The 21611-nt window shown below is 42.1% G+C and overlaps 1 protein-coding gene and 2 long non-coding RNA genes across 9 annotated transcripts in view; 2 read left to right on the top strand and 1 right to left on the bottom strand.

The window, feature by feature from the left end:
* The window catches only part of LOC309541772, a 51633-nt gene extending 47086 nt beyond the window's left edge, over nucleotides 1-4547 (top strand). For 3 of the 4 annotated variants that reach the window (XR_014223913.1, XR_014223914.1, XR_014223915.1), the window contains 2 exons: nucleotides 1294-1429; nucleotides 2656-3623. This is a non-coding gene — a long non-coding RNA (uncharacterized lncRNA). The other variant, XR_014223912.1, reaches the window with a different exon arrangement.
* Nucleotides 1-21611, bottom strand: part of SRGAP1 (SLIT-ROBO Rho GTPase activating protein 1) — a 114384-nt gene that overhangs the window by 33207 nt on the left and 59566 nt on the right. For 3 of the 4 annotated variants that reach the window (XM_082239535.1, XM_082239534.1, XM_082239536.1), the window contains 5 exons: nucleotides 20528-20723; nucleotides 18183-18345; nucleotides 9890-9952; nucleotides 1262-1444; nucleotides 743-871 (listed from right to left, as the gene is read on the bottom strand). In XM_082239535.1, the coding sequence (XP_082095661.1) occupies nucleotides 743-871; nucleotides 1262-1444; nucleotides 9890-9952; nucleotides 18183-18345; nucleotides 20528-20723 (734 nt within the window). Of the gene's footprint in view, nucleotides 1-742; nucleotides 872-1261; nucleotides 1445-4553; nucleotides 4761-9889; nucleotides 9953-18182; nucleotides 18346-20527; nucleotides 20724-21611 lie in introns of those variants that run through there. The other variant, XM_082239537.1, reaches the window with a different exon arrangement.
* Nucleotides 6783-12967, top strand: LOC309541789. Its single transcript, XR_014223935.1, has 2 exons — nucleotides 6783-7084; nucleotides 12706-12967. It is a non-coding gene; the product is annotated as an uncharacterized lncRNA (long non-coding RNA).

Genomic DNA, 21611 nt, shown 5'->3' with positions numbered 1-21611 from the left:
AGACGCTCCTTCAGGTATACTGGGCCAAGGCCGTTTAGGGCTTTAAAGGTCAGCACCAACACTCTGACTTGTGCTCAGAAACGTACTGGGAGCCAATGTAGGTCTTCATAATAATCTAATGGAACTTTAGTTAGTATTACTTCGTCCAGATGTTAAGGGATGCCCTTCAGCAACAAACAACTGCTTCTCCAAAAAAATAAAATAAAAAATGGCTTGCTTCCCAATACAGCATGAAGAAAAGAAGCACCTGCAATTTCAGCAGTGTGCACCTGCATGCTGTGGGTTCACATTTAAACTGTAATTTAACCCACAGCGCCACCTGCGTCCCTGTAATCTAGTGTAACTCTGCTTTAAAGTGATGTGTGAATCAGGCCACTATCTTATGTCCTTCCAAACCCCTGGCTCTAATCAGAGCAGGATACTTTAGCATCAAACATTTTTTTAGGCTCATGGGCACATCTGGATTTTTGAACAGTAGCTGCCTCCACTGGTCACTTCACTCTCTTCTAGATAAGTCTTGCCCCAGAGGGACAGAAAAAGAGAAAGTACATGCACACACACGTACACAGCTGTTTTCAAGGGATCTGTGTTCAAGTTAGATCCAGCAGAATTAATGTGAGCTTTGTCAAGGGAAAAAAGGGAAACTACCCTAACCATGTCAAGGCCAAGGGGGCAGTGAGTAGGGGGCTTAGAGGCTTTGTGACCCCTTCATGTAAGAATTGCATGAATACCAACTACTTACATCAATCAGATCTGAAAGGTCATGAATGTAATACTTGAACACAGTGCCATTTGTTGCTTCAAGGGTTAGCAGATATTCATTTCTGGCTTTAATGGATTTCAGCTTGTTTTCAGAATATTTTGCTTGACGCTGAGGGGAAAGAATAGCATTAAAATATGGTAAAAACGCACCAGTTATCTCACTTAGCAAATTCTAAATGAATGAGTGTTGTTCAAAAAGTAACAGCAAATTGACTACATGGTCAGTATGTATTAAATTGCTGCTGCTTTCCAAAATATGCCTGTATGTTGCTATTTTCAAGTCTCCACTGTGTACGCTTAGCTTCATTCTGCCTTAGATTTAAGATCTAATCATAATATAAAACAACAAAAGCAGTAATGGGAGTTCCAATCCCCTTTCAAGTCCACCTCCTGTTGACTGGCCATCCGTACAACAGATCTATGCCCCCATCTCAGAAGAATATTAGAACTACAATTCACTAACTTCAAATGATTAAGTGGTATTAATGGATAAATGTACTTTTTCCTTCATCTTTTCAATTTTCTTCACAGAGCTGCGTCTCTGGTGTCTGTCCTCCATCCGAATGTGAAACACAGGATCTCCTGACCTGCCAATTTGCTTCTCTTCCTGTTTTTCAGCTTCCTTTAGTTTGCTTTCTGCACTGATGCTTTCTGTATGATACATATGGTAGGTTTTCATGACCTATGACAGAAGAAGTTAAAGGTGAGCTTAGACAAAATGAATTATTACCTGTTTTAGTCTTTGGACTCTGGGCAGGCTATAGATTTTTTTAAAAAAATCCAAGTGATAAATAAAACCTCTAAATGGGCACCAGTTCAAACACCTGAGCAGCTTATGAGGAAATAACCTAATAATGGTGGGGCTCAGAGAATAATTCCCTATGTATCTTCACTATCTACCTTGATCAGCAAGGCACACATGGTTGATCGCAAGAACTGCATAGCTATGACCAGGTTAACAGAGATGAGTTACATGCCATTCGCGTCTGTTACTCTGAAGCTAGTATTTTTCTAAGTTTACAGAGGTGAGTAGTTTTCCTTCCCCTCCTGAACATTATGTTGTTCCCTTCTAGTAGAGAATCATTACCCCAGACTGCTTAAATAAGAAGGACACTTTGCCCCTTAATTCAAAATGCCCAAGCAAGTATAATAACCCTTACAAAATTACACTTATGAAAATTGCCTCTGGGAGCTTTTTGGCTGAAGAGAGAGACAAAACTGTGTAAATAAGTAAAATAAGGCAGCTGGTAGAGACATCATTAAAAAAAAAAAAACACCTGACAGATAAGGAGCATAGTGAAATGAAAGTACCTGCTATATTTAATTTGTTAATTATACAATAAAACTCAATATTTTATCCTTTTCAGAAAATGTTTTGAAATCTTAAAAGTAGGAACGGCTACATCAAATGCGTGGAAATGCAAGGCCTTACTTTAAAAGATAAAAAGAAAGTCCATAAAATACACTCCAGTACATTTATGGGCATGATTTATTCAGGAAAAACAGTCCCATCGTTTCCAGACCTTGGGTGATAAATACAATTTCAACAAATGAGACTTCCAAGAAAATCCTGCAGGGGTTCCATACCTCCTAGCAGGAGTGTTCTTGTTCAGGGTTTCTGCAACCACACATGCCCACCTGCAAGTATTGTAAGCAAAAGGAGCTCAACTACAAAATTCCAACATCTCTTTCCATTGCCCTCCAGTTATCTGTTTTTCTTTTCCAATTAACAGTCAACCATTCTGTAGCTACTCAGCATGTTCAATCCACATTGGGCAGGGTTTTTTTGTGCATGTTCTGCCACATTAATAGTAGTAGTAGTAGTAGTAGTAGTAGTTCTGCATATCTTGGAAGTCTCCTAAGTATGTCGATATATCCCTATTATTTTTGCAGTGGTCCCATCCTGGCTCCATTCTCTGTCTGCTCCCAACACATGAGTTTGCTCCTAGAGGAAGCCATGGCTGCTTTCTGGATTGTTTTCCCCATCCCGAAAAAACCACTCGGCCTTTTGTGTAACTGCTACAGGCCAGGCTTATTTGCTGCTGTTTGTTCGCTGTCTCAAGCCTGATCATAGGTCAAAGCAGTGAAACTAAATGCATTTAAATGAAAATAAAATCCACTGAAATACGTCTTGCCTAGTTACTATGCACTGTGCTTGGCTTCATGTTGTAGCTCTGCTTTCACAAGTTCAAATAAAGCCCCCAAACTGAAGTGTTTTCCTATTGAATGAATAAGCAAGACGACAGTGAGAGGATGGACTTGAAGAACATGCATATCAGAGTGTATGCTTGAACACAGATATAAACAAAGTAGCCTTTCAAATCAATTGTGTCAAGGGACACAGTTCACTTTTTAGAATACTAAAATCCTGCAAAAGGCCTGTGGGCCTAAGAATATTTTTAAAATATTCTTAGGAAGAGGTGGATTTTGGAGATACTTTTCATTCCATTTGCATGCTTCACATGCTATTTAGCTTTTTACTTTTGTACTGAACATGCTGCAAGATCACTTTGTAGTCCATCTCAAAGGATGGGATTTTTGAGCTTCAGAAAGACGCAAGACTTTCAACTGCGTAAAGAACCCTTCAGCAAAAGGAGATATTTTTCAAAATCAAAAAGGCTTTTCATGCTCCAAGACTATGTTGGCAGGAGGTGGAAAGCACACTAGACTCCAGCGACCTCTTCTCCTTTAACCTGTTCTCTTTTCCTTAAACATATGACATCCATTATTTACTGATTGCAAGTGTGTGACTAAATTCTCATGTCAGTGATATGACAATTCATTGTCTAATAATGAGGTGGCTAAAATGAGCTGCTGGCATGGGGAAGTAGTCAACACATGACCCATTAAAATGCCTTTTCTTCAACTTTCAGTCTGCACTGAGGCAAGGAGAACTATTAGGCAACTATCAGGATCACCATTGTGAGAGAGCATGGATCTCACTGTCGCATGTGAAGTTGTGCCAATGTCTGGGAAACAAGTAATTACAGAAATCAGTATACTTATAGGTAAGAATGTGATCCTGGACACTACACTATGTATTTTGTCTATTACTGATAAAGGCACTGCAGTTAATCGTATATATTCTAGAAGTTACTTGATTAGCAATCACTCAGGGCTGTAAAGAATTTTCATACTATACCTTACACCAGTGTTTCCCAACCTTCTTCTGACTGTGATCCCCTTCCGACATTGTTTCCTTCCTGTGGCGCCCCCCATGGGTGTAGCCAAGGGGGGCAGATGCCCCCCAGTAAGTAAAAGTCAATACAAATATGAGGTTCTGAACCCCCCCCTAACAAAAGCCTGCTGCCCTAACAAAAATCCTGGCTATGTCCATATGCCCCTTTCTACCAGCAGAATGGTAGCTATTTAAATGTTTTGTTTTTAAATGGAACATGTTTTATCTATAACTTATACAATTTATACAAAATACAAATACATAAAATAATAGGTGCATAATGAAATATTGTTGAATCAGAGGAACACAGAATCACAGAGCTGGAATGGACCCTGAGGGTTATTTTTCTAGTGCAAACCCCTTCAATGTAGGAAACTCAGCTAAAGCATCTGTGACAGATGGTCATTCAGCCTCTGCTTAAAAACCTCCAAGGAGGGAGAGTCTAGAACCTCCCAAGGGAGCTCCATCTTCCATGTATTATAAAAAGTAAACAACACTTATTTGACCCCAGTTATCTGATGCAGAGGGGGAAAGCTACAGAAACAGTCCAAAAAGTGCACAGGGAGTTCTGTATGTATGTGAGAATTTTAAAAAGCAAGCGGTCCTTACTGACCTGGTGCAAAAAGATCTTGTCACCCAGAGGACTCCTGGCTGCCTAGATTAAACACTATAGCCCCACACATCCTTACCTGGGAGTAAGGTCCACTGAACTCAGTGCAGTTTTCTTATGAGTAGATACTTAGTTATTTACCATATTTTTCGCCCTATAGGACGCACTTTTTCCCCTCCAAAATTGAAGGGGAAATGTGTGTGCGTCCTATGGGGCGAATGCAGGCTTTCGCTGAAGCCTGGAGAGTGAGAGGGGTCGGTGCGCACCGACCCCTCTCGCTCTCCAGGCTTCAGGAAGCTCTCTGCAAGCCTTGGGAGCCCGGCGGAGTTGCTGCGGGGCTCGCAAGGCGTGTGGGCAGCAGCCTGCAGCGCGAAGCACAGGGTGCCCTCCGGAAGGCGGCCTGTGCTTTGCGCAAGTGTCCGCAAGCCTTGAGTGCCTGGCGGAGTTGCCGCCGGGCGCGCAAGGCGTGTGAGCAGCAGCCTGCAGCGCAAAGCACGGGGCGCCCTCCGGAGAGCGCCCCGTGCTTCGCGCGAGTGTCCGCAAGCCTTGCGCGCCTGGCGAAGTTGCCGCCGGGCGCGCAAGGTGTGCGGGCAGCAGCCTGCAGTGCGAAGCACAGGGCGCCCTCCGGAGGGCGGCCTGTGCTTCATGCGAGTGTCCGCAAGCCTTGCGCACCCAGTGGAGTTGCCGTCGGGCTCGCAAGGCTTGTGGATAGCAGCCTGTTCTGGGGGCTGGGGTCAGGGAAAGCTCGGGCTTCCCCCGCCCCAGTCCCGCGGCTGGGGGGTGGGAAATAATTTTTTTTATACATCCCCCCCCCCAAAAAAAACAAGGTGCGTCCTATGGGCCAGTGTGCCCTATAGGGCAAAAAATACGGTACTAGATGCAAGTCAGCAGCACCAGATGACCCCACTCGGCTAGGCCTGGGATGGATTTCATTCCATGCCTTGCAGAGCTGGGCCAAAGCTGCCAATGGGCCCTGTGACCCATTTGGGCTCCCCATTTACGTGATTTTCACCCGTGGCCTCCTTGGAATATACTGGGGCCACCCAAGGGCCCACACGGCCCCCGGTTGGGAAACTCTGCCTTAGATAACTGGTTCAAGAAAGTTATGTTCATTGCTCTCGCAGAGAAACTGACATGTAACCTTTGTGTGGTAATCTTTGTGGGGTAATGAGTAAAAGGCTGAGCCTTCCAATTTCATTCCTGTTTAGGAGTTACTTATTAAATATACGACAATGCAGTCACACAGATAGCAAATCCCTTTGGAGGCATCTGAAAACAGGCAAGACCATTTTCTTTCCCTCTATTTCCTTCATTGTATAATGTAAGCTGTGATTTTATACTCCTTTTATAATATCATAATTTTATATAGTTAATTTACTCCTGATTTTTTATCTTTTTTAGCACCAAAAGCTCCTTGTGTTGTATTTATATTATTTTGTTGTTAATGCCAGCTTTTCTTTTTGTGTGTATTGTTTGCTTTTGTTTTGAATTTTTTAGAAAGCCTTATACAGAGTTTAAAAATCACGGTTTAACCCAATTTACCAAATGGTAAAAGTCTTACAAATTTAATAATATTGCCTATTGGCGCTTTTTTGGGGGGGTGGGGTGGGTGGAAGCTTTTGCTTGATTTATAAATTCTGAAGTCATATTGTTAGCTATGTTCTTATATTCCACAGATGGACAAATGGACTGGTTCACACATGTCACTAAGCCATGGTTTGTTCATCAAGCTACTATGAGTTGTTGTCCCACAGACAAACTAACCAACTATGGCTTGATTCTCAAAAGTTTGATTTGTTTTCCAGCTGCCTCTGCCTTGTGTCTTTGAAAATGGAAAAAAAAACCTGGCACAAAGGGAAATGCACAGTCTAAAGAACACAGTGCAATTTTTAAAGCAGTGAGTTGTTAATAGTCCAAATAGCAACAACAAGTGGAGCAAGAAGCAATTAGTACCACTTGCAATATAACACTGTGCCACAAATTAACAGGATTCGAATGAGCTGCACTAAATACTAAAAGGTAGATCTCTATAGGTAGTAGTGAAATTCACCAAAACTAGTAAGTATTAGACTGAAATATGGACACTGCTTGTGTTTAAGCTGAAATCCACACAATATGCATCTATCTGAGAGAATCCATTTTGCTAATTTGGTCCCCTTTAAATAATTCAACCAAGACTCTTATAAGCTATTTTATCTGCACGCTGGCCTGACTTCTCTTCAGATTTTAAGTCCCCTTGTAATTTACTTTCCAAATTGTGGTGCATAATGGTGTCTGCTGCCCCTGGGCAGAAGAAATTTGCTGCTTCCATTTGTCTACTCCTTCTTCCAGATCCCAGCTCTTCAGAACGTGCAGGGTCTCTTGACTTAACCCCAACCACACACACTGTTAAGTCACAGTGGACTCCACAGGGCTGCCTGGAAAGAAAGGAGGGTGGGCGTGACTTGTGCCCAAGCAACCACCAAGCAGGAAGTGGAGGAAGTGACAGCACACCCAGGATGCCAATCATGCCAGCAGGCTTGCGGCCACAAGAGGTCAGTCAGTGCTGATTTTTGATGCTCTGCCACCCGCTCCCCAGGCTCCCTCCTCTCTCTCTTGATAAGGCCACTGAATAGGCAACAAACAGACCTCAAGGTGATGGCATGGCCGCCCATCGTTGTCCTGCTCCAGAAGAGTCCATGCAGCTCTAATGCATTGGCATGGTTGAGCCAGGAGAACAATAATGGCCGAGGTGCAATTCTGGGTTGAGTGATGCTAAGCCTTGAAAGCCTTTATCCCCTGCTCCTGATTGTGTGAAGAGGGAACCCCCAGCCACAGATGTACCGTATTTAGGCAAATCTAATGTGCCATCAAATCTAATGCGCACCCTAATTTTTGCGATGTAATTTGGCCAAAAAAGGTGCACATTACATTTGAGTAAATATGGTATTTATGTGACGGCAAATCAGCTTGTTCCCTCCTCAAATTTGCCATTCTGGGCAATTGCCCCAGTTTGCCCTCCCATAAATATATTCCTATTTCCAACTGGTATATTCTTCTATCTACTTTCAAGTGGAGCAACTTTTTAATGTCATAGAAATGCTTACTTTTACAGATACCTTTGAACAAAATAATCCACTATACTGTGGCAGCACTGAGATTAAAAATCTCTCCTCCTCACTCTGTTGCAGTAGATTTAAAACTTTAATCCTTTTTTCCCACCAAGTGACTCCACAGTTCTATGGCACACCTGAATGCTAATCAGGAACCAGTCATTTAAATTTTAAAATAGGTCCTTTTGGGAACTGTTCATTTCATCAAACAAGTACAAGAAACTGGGCAAACCACTGGGGCCACGTACTGCAGAAACAGATATTCACCTTCCATTTACTTGAAACAAATTTCTATTACTACGAAGGCACTGTGCCAACAGGGCTCTGAGTATTTTCTGGCTTTTGTTACCAATATCCATAGGCTGTAGCCAATGCTAGGCATACTCGAGAGTAGACCCACTGGAATTAATGGATGTGACTTAGGTTCATTCACTTCAATGTGTCTAGTCCAAGTAGAACTTAGTTGGATACAACCCTTTATCATCAACAGACACTGCTTGGTAGGACATATGCCTACATAGAATGTCTCAAAACGCACAAATTAATAGCTGCTGGAGTTTTATTTTACTATTCATTTTAGCTTTACATCAATTTGCCTCCAAATGTTCAGACAAGGTAAAACATATTTACGTATTTAAAGTATAGTAAAACCAGTTAAAAATAAAATGCATTGTCAAAAGGATCCCATCTCTGGGCTCCAAAACTTAAATTTCTAGGCGAAGGAAGAGTGGTGTTTCAGGCATGGGTGTTCTAGAAGCACCCCACTTGTTGATTTGCTGTTTTGGACCACTGATGGAATAGCAAACTCTGCTGCCCTACCTGGTAGACAGGTGGGCAGTCTCCTTTACTTGCCCCAAATGGTGGCGGTGGCAAAACTTGAAGCACATCAGACCTACCTCCTTAGAGGTTTATGTTAGGGCAAATATAGAATTTTAGTCTGCAAATAGTTAATCTTTTTCTCTGTTTTACTCAGCTGAGAATAATGGCAGGCTTTTATTTCGACTTGTATTTCATTACACCTGTAACCCACAAACCACAGAAGCCACTCCAAATTACACAGCTAACCTTGATTTTGCACTGTTTACAAACATTCTTATTTACATTATAAAAACAATAAAAAGGGGAGTCAATACTAAATTATCAAAAGGAACGATGCTGCAGCATCTAATTTCTCTGAACTCTACTAAAGGGCTAATATAATATGCTTTATGGAACAAAACATTAAATTATCTTTTCCTGTCGAAATAGCACAATTTTATTTATAAACTGTTTACAACTTTTCTTTTGAACTATTTAAGGAGGGGGGGTTGCTATGAGACATGGGGTGGCCCATAGCTTAGAGGTAGAGCTCCCGCCTTGCATGAGGATGGCTCCAGGTTCAAATCTCAGCATCTCCAGAGAACCTGGAGAGCCATGGCCAGGCAGGGTAGACAATCCTGAGCTAGATGGGCCCAAATAAGGTCTGACTCTGTATAAGGCAGCTTCCTAAGTCTGGAGTGAGCAAGGCTTAGGACAGCGAGCATCTATGAGACCACAAGTGAAGCAGCACCCCCAACAATGGCATGCGTTTTATTTTTTTCATTTGTTGAACATGGGTTTTGCTCAGAAATTTCATACAGATTCATGTACTACATTTACTGTAAAATGCTCTGTTTTTTTCCATGAGATTAGGACATACAACAATTAGAAGCCAGTGAGCACGAGTACACCAACCTCAGAGGCTTAAGCTTAGCTCTTCATATCAAAAAGTCCCCTCTCAAGAGTAGTAACTGGGGTGAGGGCAATAAAGGAATTTGCTCGCATGCAAGGAGGATAGAGGCAACCATATTATGGATCCATGTATGTCAGTGAAAAGCTCCGACTGACATAGCAATGTTTCAGGTGAGAGGAGACGCGAGGTTAAGTCCAGGAACACTCAGAAACCATGGTTCATGACATTGATGGAAAGGGGAAATTACAATGAACCACTTAAGTGTACTAAGCATACCTAGGGAACTCAAGACACCATCCAAAGTCCAGTTAAGCATATGGCAGATTTCAAAGGAACAGCGAGTCTTGAAGATGATTAGAATCCCATAAGAATGTCTCTTTTGAGACCACCTCAACAGCCTTATTTGTCAAGATGTCACCAAATGAAACACACCGTATTCTTCTACGACGTGTCAGCTCAATTAAAAACATTCAAACATGTTACAATAGATTTTCGATGAACAATTCTTTCAAGCAAAGCCAAATCAATATGCTTACCGTATAAAGCTCATTAAGAACCCTCATTAAATCCTCATGAAGCTGGAATGCAATCTCTTTGCTCTGTAATTAAAAATAAATTATTAGGAAGAATCACTTAAAACTAGAACCAAATCAAGAGGGTTGGGGGGGTACTTTTTTTACTGAAGTTTTGCAGGGAACAAAATTTGAGCAAACACACACACACACACACAACCTTTTATGCCTCCTTGAGAAAGGGAGTGAAGTTGTTCTTCAGGCAGGTGTAAGGGAAGAGAATACATACCGGCTAGAAAGACAACTGAGCCAACAGTCTTCATTTTGCTACTCTGAAGCAAATAAATCTACTGCATACAGCCCTGCAAAACAGCCCAGTGTTGGCAGCACTGGCTCAACAATGGGCTGCCGTTTCTTTTTCCTGAAGCTGATTCAGGGTGAAGGCATTGAGGCTTTGTTTGGCCCCTGGTGACATCACCCTGTAGGCTAAACCTGATTGCCTATGTGGCACTGTGATACCATTACATCTCTAAGCAATCTCTAAAAAGGCTGCAATCGCTCAGGGGAGCCAGGAACACTGGAGAAAAAACTAAGCAGCAGCCCAGAGAGGAATCAGTAGCTGAGAAGAGCTGTCAACAGTCATAGCAAGGGAGAAGATGTTGCCCCCCCCCAAAAAAAATGTATTTTTAAATTTTTGTTGGAAATGTTTCAGGATGAAAATGTGGTGCAGACGGGGCTTTCCCCCCAGGGGTTACCCAAGTATGGCACTGATGTCGTTGTGAGTACCGACACCTTACTAGAAAAAAAGCACTGGGTGCAGCCATACTTCAAACCCAACCAAAATTTGCTCTTGTGCCTTTTTATACCATTCACTCATATTATCTGAAGGGCTGTGCAGTGGAGAGCTTGGCATTTTCTCTTGACAGCATTTCACTATTCCAAATATTAATGATTCAGTGATGCATTGGCAGACAACAGCTGGAGAAAAAAATGCTCTCACACAGCTGAACAGCATAATTAGAAGACAGGGGCCAAACTGAATGGCTAAAGTTCAGGATGTAATAAGCCTTTTGGAAATTAAAAATATGCTGTATTAGACAGAATGATTGTGCATCTAACAGATTCACAGGTGATGCCATTTCATATTCAAGCCTGCTTTTATCTATGAGTAGTACTAAATGTTAGCCAATGGAACTCACACACTATCTACTAAGACGGTAGTGGGCTCACTGCAGTTTTGTGTGAGCTACTTAAAATAAGGGCAAAACCTAGACTGCTTGTGTTCCATCAGCCTCAGGATCTCTTATCAGTCAGAATTAACCATTCTGGGTTATGTGATCCTGAGAAGTCACTCTTGCCTAAGAACACAAAGATACCTTGATGGACCATACCAAGGCCTACCAAGCCTGGCATCTTTAACAAGACTCTCAGAGTTGTGTAGTCAACTAGAAACTGACCAGTGCTCCACTAGTGGACCCTGGTCTACTTTCTAACCATCTTCATATTAAGGTAAAGGACCCCTGGACGGTTAAGTCCAGTCAAAGGTGACTATGGGGTTGCGGCGCTCATCTCGCTTTCGGGCTGAGGGAACTGGCGTTTGTCCACAGACAGCTTTCCAGGTCATATGGCCAGCATGACTAAACCGCTTCTGGCGCAACAGAACACCGTGACGGAAACCAGAGCACACAGAAACGCTATTTACTTTCCCGCCGCAGCGGTATCTGTTTATCTACTTGCACTGGGGTGCCTTCAAACTGCTAGGTTGGCAGAAGCTGGGACAGAGCAATGGGAACTCACCCCGTCGCGGGGATTTGAACCGCCGACCTTCTCATTGGCAAGCCCAAGAAGCTCAGTGGTTTAGACCCCAGTGCCACCCGCGTCCCATCTTCATATTAAGGCCTAAAGCAATGCATGTAATGCTTTCAAGAACGTAATGTTATTTATGATAAACATGTGCAGCCTTGCATACTTGAGATTTTTGACATGTGGGTGGCAGCAGGGGCACATATGCACGCACTTCCCCCAACAACCCTGTGCACAGAATACTCCCCATAGTCTCTGTGTTGCTCAAGGAAGATCTACAGGCAGCAGCTATTTGCATCTGCTGGAAAACACAAATAAAGCCAGGTCCCTGAGCACACAGGGGAGTCTACCTGCATTCAGGTGAAGGCAAATGGAAGTCCCCTGCAGATTTTCACTGTGCTACGTAGCATGACATTCACAAGGATGTTGGGGGTGATGCTTACATGTGCAATCCTGCCCCTGTCCACACACAAAGCATTTATGTGTTCAGGCAAATGCCTGAAAATTTAAACAAACTTGCTGATGACTTCTGGTTTAGCAGGTTGCACAAAGTGCTTAAGTTCTTTCGCCGAAGAATGCTGACTTTCAGGTCAGCAGCAGAGTGTTCTGAGAGTGTCCTGGAATCAGTGGAAGGGCATTTAAATCTCCTAGGACACTCTGCTGCTGCCTGAAAATACACCATTCTTCAACATTGTTCCTAAACCTGGCTCTCCATGATCTTAGAAATTAGCTGCTTTACAATCCTCTCACACTCTCCACTCTCTAGTCTTGTTGCTGTGCCCCTCCACCACACTGCACAGAACTGCTTTTCCATCCGTACAGGCAGTTTCAAGTCAATTCAACATGGAGGGACTAGCTTATAAACACTACATTTTTTGTGCTATTAATTGGAGACCCAGATGTCACCTTATAAAGAATTAAACAATTCCTCACTCTCATTATCTCCACTTAATCTTTTGGAAACAAGCAATTCTCATTTGCATGTGCAATCAAATTAATGATTACATCTTTGATTGTGTGGGTTTCTCTATTTGCAGACTTGCAGCATGTACAAAGGTTATAAAGGTTGCTGAGAAGCCTGGCTTGAAACCAGTGCCAAAGCATACAAAGAAGGGGCCAAAAGAAGCCTTCTGCATTATCCTGACTTTCAGTGTAATTCTCTCCTTTTTTTAGCTTTCATTACCTTTTGCCCTAACTTTGCGTTTTTGTACCTGTACCCCCGAAACCCGAACCTATAACTTTTAGTACTTCCCACAGGAAGGCCAATTGATTTTACATTAAACTTGGTCCTGGTTTTTTTTAAGCAGAAATGGGCAGTATCCAGTTATTAAATGGTTCCATTGTGCATATGTGGAGAACACCCAGCCCTCTGACATTTTTGTTCAAGGCCACTCAAAGTCTGCTGATCAAAATAGTTCAAACACCACAAAAAGTGCTTAGTAGACGAATACTTACTTGTAGGAACTATGACGATGTACATTTGTGCTGAAATTGTAGGGTTTGGTGTTATATTTTATTGGTGTGCCATAGTCCATAGGGCTGTTGGCTACAGCTCCCTGCAGGATGTGTGCATGTAAGGAAATGACTGTTTTCCTTTGGCAAATATGTGACAAGACTGTATGAGGTACTCAGTGTGTTTTTAGAAAGAAAGAAAAACCTTGCTGATATAGAATGCCTACTTGTATTGATAATTTCACTAATGAATACATTTAAGGATTTAACAGAGATGACTCATATTAAAACTTCATTGAAGGAGATTAAACCAATCTTCTTGTATTAAATTAAGGCCACTATATTCTTCCTAATTAATTTTCCCAGAGTTTACACTATTTTATTAATCTGTTTGCATTGTATTTCTTTTAAAAAATATCTAGTAATAAAAAAATACACATTTTCTGTCAAAACAGTAACTGGCTTCATTTATTAATGCACTGAGGAGTTTGAGTGCAAACTGATACTTGGTAAATTAAGTGGAATGACATTGCTTCTTAATCATGTCTACTCAGAAGTAAGTCCTATTAAAATTCAGCAGGTAAGTGGGGTTCAGATTGCAGTCTAAGATCTTCTGTCATTATAATACTAGAATGACCAGCTGGCACATTTCAGGGATGGGTGGAGCCTGACGGAGCTGGTCTTTCAGCAAATCAGATGGAGGGAGCCCTGCTTCCCATCTCTCCTACGGAAGTAGTCTGATGAAATGGCTGTCCCCAGCTTGGATGTGAGAAGAGAGGAAGCCCGAGATGCAAAGTCATGTTTATGTGCACCTTTCTGACGCTCTGCCTCCCTGCCTCCTTGGAATAAGGGCACCAGGCAGCAGCCATGCCACCTGCACAGTGACCCACTCCCAGTGTCTTCCAACACCCTGGCCACTCTCAGTGAGAAAAGCAAGTGGTAGCAGCTAAGACCATATTGTGCCCCCCAATTCACTAGCTGTTGCTGAATATATAAAAAACCTGGAGAGTCACTTCAATTCAAAGGCACTAGTACAGCAAAATGGGAAATCTGGGAATCCAGGCATCTAATATTGGAAGCATTTCTCTTGTCCGTGACAGTGGGAAAAAAGACTACACGTAGCGGATTTCTAGGCCACTATGACCTAAACCAGGCATAGGCAAACTCGGCCCTCCAGATGTTTTAAGACTACAATTCCCATCATCCCTGACCACTGGTCCTGTTAGCTAGGGATGGTGGGAGTTGTAGTCCCAAAACATCTGGAGGGCCGAGTTGGCCTATGCCTGACCTAAACAGTAAAAGCTATTCTGGGGTGTTTTTTACAGCATCTTCAATACAGATACAAGTTCTCTGAATACGACTCTGAACAGCACCTATCTTTAAGCTTGGCATATCAAAAAATGCACCACTGATCCTGTGCCCTGCTGACAAGACAGTTTTAACTCTTGAGCATCATCTACCCTTTTTCTTCTCTGCTTTTCTTTTTGCAGGTGTATTTCAATTCTACCCAATGAAATCAAGTTCCTGGGCCCAGTAATCTCAAACACTACCCACAGCATAGATTCAAAAGATCACATGCATTGTACTGTAACACTTCCTTTGAGTTAAGATCTCCTTGAGCTTGTACATGACCTAAAAGCTGAAGGAGAAATTAGAGTTTTAAAAAAAAGTTTTATTGACTTTTAGATGGCCTAAAAAGCTTTCACAAATACCTACTTGGCATTCATGATGAAAAACAAAGGCCAGTGTTTCCAGCTAACTGGATCCAATAGCCACTGTACACCTCACAGCATTCCTGGCAAGACAGCAAATGGAACGAACGTCTCTTCCCCCTGATCCTAATCAGAGAGTAGAGACAGATTTAATCTAATTAATCCTTTTTTTAAAAAAAAGAGAGAGAAATGTTTATCACTGACATAGAATTAATAGTGCAACTGTGGTAAACATCTTAATTGAAAGGAGAGCTTATTCTAATTAAATTAAATGTGAAGTGATTATATAGCTGTTTTATCTTCCATGCCAAGGAACAACATTAGATTCCTTGACAGGCAAATAAGCAGCATTAAGTGTGAACTAAAAGCTATTCTGCAATGTAACTTTTTGTCTGATTTATACCACAATCCTATGCATGCTTACTCAGAAGTAAATCCCACTGATGTTTAATGCCTAGTACTGCAGCCCTTGACATGTAAATATTATTTTGCATTGGATTACATATTCCAAATGCTGTTAGGAAACCGTAATCAGGAAGGCAAGAAACGTGGAGTACAGACAGATGGCGCATGCAATGTAAGTCTGACTTTCAGCTATGGAGTAATTTACATGTAGCTGAAGGGAGAAGCAGGGTGGATTTTTAAAAGGCTGATCTTCTGACAGCTGGAAAGCCCACTGGAAATGCCCAATCAGTGCTTGCTCTGCCATCTCTTCTGTATAAAAATGGAAAGCCAAAAATATCTTCAAAAACTAGGCTATAGTTATATGGCTGATGGACATGCCATCATCTAAAAATACTTCTTTAGTTTGCAGAGAAAACAGAATAATATAAAAGGCAACATGCTGGAAGGCATCTAAGCTTGTGATATGGCAAACAGAGATTCCTCTGACCTTGCTGCAAGTTTTGAAATAAACACAATTAATAGCTAACTACCGTATCTCCTAATTATAACACAGAAATAAAATAAAATAAGATTCAGAGAGGCTGGGCACATATGTTTCATCTTCTTCTTTCTTTGGAATACAAAGAAGAGTGTTGTACATCACTATGTTGTGTAGCTGCAATGGAGCACAGAACTGAAGATCCCCATTTTAGAGCAATTCATTCTCCTTGCCTCAGGCATTTCACTCTGCCACATAATTTTATTATATTTTTATCCCTCTTTTCAGACTAGTATTGTCTCCCAAAGTGGCTCTCGGCAGTGAGGGAGGGGGTACATTCTTCAAGCAGCAGGATTATGTTGACATAAGAGAGAGTTCACACCCATCCACCACATGGTCCATTTAGTGAAAAATGGGCACACACACTCTCAACCCATTTTATAATCAAATCAGAAAATGTGTATTTACCATCTGGTCTGGTCTGGCCCTGAGGACAACATATACAGACTGTAGAAAACCCATAATAGTTTAATATATTGTCATCTGGACAAGAAAGAGCAGCTGAAGCTTGTAGTAGTAGTAGTAGTAAGGTAAAGGTAAAGGGACCCCTGACCATTAGGTCCAGTCGTGACCGACTCTGGGGTTGCGGCGCTCATCTCGCTTTACTGGCCGAGGGAGCCGGCGTACAGCTTCTGGGTCATGTGGTCAGCATGACTAAGCCGCTTCTGGTGAACCAGAGCAGCGCACAGAAACACCGTTTACCTTCCCGCCAGAGCAGTATCTATTTATCTACTTGCACTTTGACATGCTAGGTTGGCAGGAGCAGGGACCAAGCCACGGGAGCTCACCGCGTCGCGGGGATTCAAACTGCCAACCTTCTGATCGGCAAGTCCTAGGCTCTGTGGTTTAACCCACAATGCCACCCACATCCCTAGCAGTAGTAGTAGTAGTAGTAATAATAATAATAATAATAATAATAATAATAATAATAATAATAAATAATAATAATAATAATAATAATAATAATAATAATAATAATAATAAAATAATAATAATAAATAATAAAATAATAATAATAAATAATAATAAAATAATAATAATAATAATAATAATAATAATTTGCACCTCACCCATCTGACTGGGTTGCCCCAGCCAGTAAGCTTATAGCACAGCATGGAGGTTTCTTGCTTCAACCAGTTATTTCTCAATTCTCTACAAATGGAATCTCTTTCAAGTAGTTTAAGAAGAATAGAGTATTATTCTACTTTGGTAGGGTCAATCTATGAACTTCCCTCCCTATTGTGAAGACGACAAATACGTCTCTTAATAACAAAGTGTAGGGCTTATTTTTAACCCTTCCTGTATTTAAGAAAAACCTTCATCACGAAAAGCACTTTATGGTCTACATTTACAGTAAGAAATGCTGTCAGCGAGACAGTAATACCCTAATGGAAGATATTACATCCTCCTGCACAGAATTCATTGAAAAATTATGTATTTTAGGCTGCAATCCCACACACGTTTACCTAGGATTAAGTCTCACTCAACTCAGAAGGGCTTACTTCTGAGGAAACATGTATAGAATTGCTTTATGGCACAGCACTCTTAAACTGGGGGGAGAGTGAAGTAGTGGATGGTTTCCTAAGCCCTGTCAGCTAACACCAGCCACACATTTCTTTTTTAGACAGTAAGTTTTGCCTATCTTTTTGCAGTGGGTTTTTAAAAAAGTATGGTAGATTCAGGTTGGGCTTTGCAGGGAACGAAGGAGGTTTGGATAAGCTAACAGCAGTAGATAGCTCGTAAGATAAGAGTTGTTCCGCCTGGCCTTTGGCTTGGAATCAACTTGATCCCTTCCCCTCTTTCCTTTTTCCTTTCTCCTTCTGCAATGGAACTCCTATTTGGGGACTTCCCTGGCTTTTTTCTGGCCCACGTAGGACCAGTCTGGATAGTTGGCCTTGGTGAAGATTTGACGTTTTCATCCCCAAATAGTTTTTGATTTCAGTTTCTACTGAAATGAGGCTGCATTTAAATGTTGTACTTAATCTTGTTTTTAAGTTGTTTTTTAATCAATTGGTTTTACCTGGTGGTAGCCGCCCTGAGCCCGGTCTTGGCTGGGGAGGGCAGGGTATTAATAAAATATTATTTTTATTATTGATCTGTGCCTGTGGAGCTTTCTTTCCATGGGTGTAAATGTGGCCTCTAGAATAGACGCACCCAGCTACTCACAGGCTCCAACCCCATGCCGATTCCCTCCAGCTGGGATCTAGGGGCCAGGATTGCTCTCATAAACTACCTGGATAGCTCAGTTGGTTACAGCGTGGTGCTGACAACACCAAGGTTACAGATTCGATGGGACAGCTGCATATTCCTGCATTGCAGGGGGTTGGACTGGATGGTCGTCAGGTTCCCTTCCAACTTTACAATTTTATGATTTCAAGATAAAACCCGAGCGATCAAAATACAATACCTTCTTGAACATCCTTGTGGAATCTTCACTTATCTGCATAAATCGCATGATGACATTGTTCAGGTAGATATCACTCAAGGTTGCATGATCTTTGCTTTCCCGTCTCACTTGGTTGAGGAGCAAATACCAGCAATTTACTGGAGACAGCAGATTCTGGTCTTTCCTGTTGAGTACAGATATTTTACATCATTTGTATTTACTACGAGTGTCAATAAGAACATTACAACCATTTATCTGTATAAGTACATTAAGGAATGGGTAACTTAAGGAAACATATCCAGAATTGTATTACTATATGCAGTCATAATTTCTTAACACTCTTTAAGCAACCACTGACAGTGAACATCAGGGCGACTGCAGGATTGCAAAAGGGATTATTACAATGCATATTTAAGGGAGGTGGAGATTCTAATCTTTCATGGTTGTCCTCAACCAGGAAATGTTAAGAATCTCAGATTTACTTGACAGGGGTTCTCTATTACATTAGTAAGAAAACAAAAGTACCGTACTTTTCGCACGATAGGACGCACTGGACAATAGGACGCACCTTGTTCTAGAGGGGGGAGAAAAAGAAAAAAATCTCCCCCTCTCTGCCCAGTGCCCCTTCAGCGAAGCGGCAGGAGGCGCTGCGCAGAGAGGGGGAGAATTTTCCCCCTCTTGTTTTCCCCCTCTAAAACAAGGTGCCTTCAGGCGGCTACCTTGGAAGCCTGGAGAGTGAGAGGGGTCGGTGCGCACAGACCCCTCTCGCTCTCCAGGCTTCAGGTTCCTTTCGACCTGCTCTTTGGGGCTGGCGGGGGGAAGCCCACCACCAGCCCCAAAGAGCAGGTCGGGGAGCAGCGGAAAGCTTCTATGGCTTCTTTAGCCCCGCGCGCACTCTCCCGGCTGGAGAGGTGGCACGCGGCAAAAGAGGCTGCTGCCATAGCCGCGCTTCACCTCTCCAGCAGGGAGAGGGTCGCGGGGCTATGGCGTCTTCGCTCCATAGGATGCACACACATTTCCCCTTCATTTTTGAAGGGGGAAAAGTGTGTCCTATAGAGCGAAAAATACGGTATGTATTTTTAAAGGTATAACCATTTAAATGACACTCCATTTGCCAGCATCATTCATATTCATGCAGAAAGTCACCAAACAACAAAGTACGATGCTTCCAGTTGAACGTTGTAGCGTGCAACTGGAAACAAGGACATATCTCGGGGACAGGATGTCACCATGCTTCTTTTTGGAAAGCAGGTCACATCAGGTGGAAAGACTAATAGTATGAATGAAAAGGAGCACAAAAAGACACACGATTGTTTCATGCTTCTGCTTTCTACACTCTGATCTCATGGAGGGAACTAATGGTCCCATTCACTACACCACTTCCCAACAACCTGGCTATAGAATTACTGCAGAAATAGTGCTTTGGTTAATGGAAATGTTGTAAATTTATGTACTACCTAAATTACAGCCAGCAGATACAGCTAGCACAGTCAATTAGATGGTGTTTAGGATGCAATCTAAACTTAAACCCATCACCCCCGCCAGGGCTTTATGAGAGTGACAGGGCCACTGCCACATTTGCCGAAGTAGAAGCAGTAACATAGCTGCCCCAGCCTTGAGCTGCTGCAGTGATCAGGCCCAGATTGGCCATCATGCCAATGAATAATGGCAGCGTGACTGACTTGAGAGCCAACCATCCCAGACCAGATCAGTTCCACCTGTGAAAAAACCCTATTTCAGCACCTTCCACTGACTATTGCTGCCAGGCATCCTGCTGATGGCACTCCTGCCCTGCCCACATGTTTGATGGTGGAAAGATGTGTGTGATGAAGTGGATGTTTGTTTGCATTACTGCATTGGTGGTAGTCAGCTGTCTTACTCAGCTGAGCTGCCCAATCTACCCCCTTGCCCAGCTTAGTGCAAGAGATGGTTGGGTGGATCTGGCTGACAGGAACCTTGGGGATTCGGTATTTGGATCATTGTTTAGTGATCATAAACTCACAGAACGGCATCAGTCACTATCTTTCTACCTCATATCTCCTTCTCTCAAATGACAATCACAAATAACTCCCAGAGTTATCAGGAGGACCAACCAATTCTATGGTAATCACACACATTAAAAATCAGAATACAAATAAATGCATACTGATTTAGAGGATTCTCTGGGTCCCTTCGAACTCTACAATTCTATGACATCATAAGAAACTGATTTATATTTTTAAAGGAAACCAGGATATATTTGCCAAAGCCAGGTGGGCAGGAAGGTGGGCAGGCACATAGTTCGTGCCCACTCCAATGAACCATGGCTTATCAGACTTTACAATAGCTGAACTGGGCTATTGAGTGTATAAGGTTTCTTGGCTCACTTGTATTGTTGATGGTCCTTAGTACTTCTTGTTTTCGCCATGAACCTTTCTGCTAATTTTTCTAAATTGCGAGAATATTCAGTCTCTATTTCCGCTTTTTTGCGAAAGAAATCTTGCAGGTCTTGAAGAAGTTGCACCCTCATCTCCGTCTGCTGCTCCAGACATTTCTGTTGCTCTATCAGCTGAGCTCGGATCTCTGGAAAGAAACACACAGAAGGTGGCAAATTAAGTATAAATGCAGCAACCCTCCCTGCAAATAATATTTTATAAAATCATGAAGGCACTGCATTATATTTTTACCACACTGTACATTACACCACTGAGCAAGAATCACATTATAATATGCTAGCGCACTCAGAATATGGCCTCAAGGGGGAAAAAAGTTAACTGGGGCTGGTCATAGGAAACATGTCGCATTTGTGTTAGAAAGACCTCACTGGTTCCCAGTTAGTTCCCAGGCGTGATTAAAAGTGCTGGTTTTAAACTTTAAGGAACATCTTTTAAATGAACATAAATTCCCTTGTGTGTTCTGGTCATCCCCAAAAGTCCTGTTTTGAGTACCATAGCCAATGAAGTTTGTTCGGTGGCTATGGGGAATAGAATTTGTTCTCCCAATTTGTGGAGAGCCCTCCCAGAGGATTTTGTTGAACTTACTCTTATTTTTATCCCACAGGAGCCAGGACTGGTTTCATTCTAGAATGGTTTCAAGTGAGTTCACTTCTCAAGCTTTATTCATGTTTTAATAAGTCTGGAAATCTCTTACTTTTGATGGGGGGGATTATGGTTGTTATTTTTATTTTTTCTCTGTCAGCTTTCAAAGGAAATTTCAGATTCTTTTTTATGTAGTTTTTAGTGCTTTTGAGCTATACCTTTTGAGTCCTATCATGGGAAAAAGGCTAGGTTAAAATGATAATAAACAAATGGTGAGTGGTTTATGGTCTTAAGAAAAATGGGTTGGCACTGAAGAAGTGCAAGCAAGTGCCAACTAGATGTTTTAAGAGACACAGAGCTCCACATCTCTTCTTCCTCACTTCTTTATAACATCTAACACAAACAACATGTGACAGGCCATTGCACTGCATGG

The sequence above is a fragment of the Podarcis vaucheri genome (genome assembly GCF_965113315.1).
Source record: "Podarcis vaucheri genome assembly, chromosome: 10".
Lineage (NCBI taxonomy): Eukaryota > Metazoa > Chordata > Lepidosauria > Squamata > Lacertidae > Podarcis > Podarcis vaucheri.
Note: the sequence above shows the minus strand (reverse complement) of the source record. Positions and strands in the feature narration are given on the sequence as shown.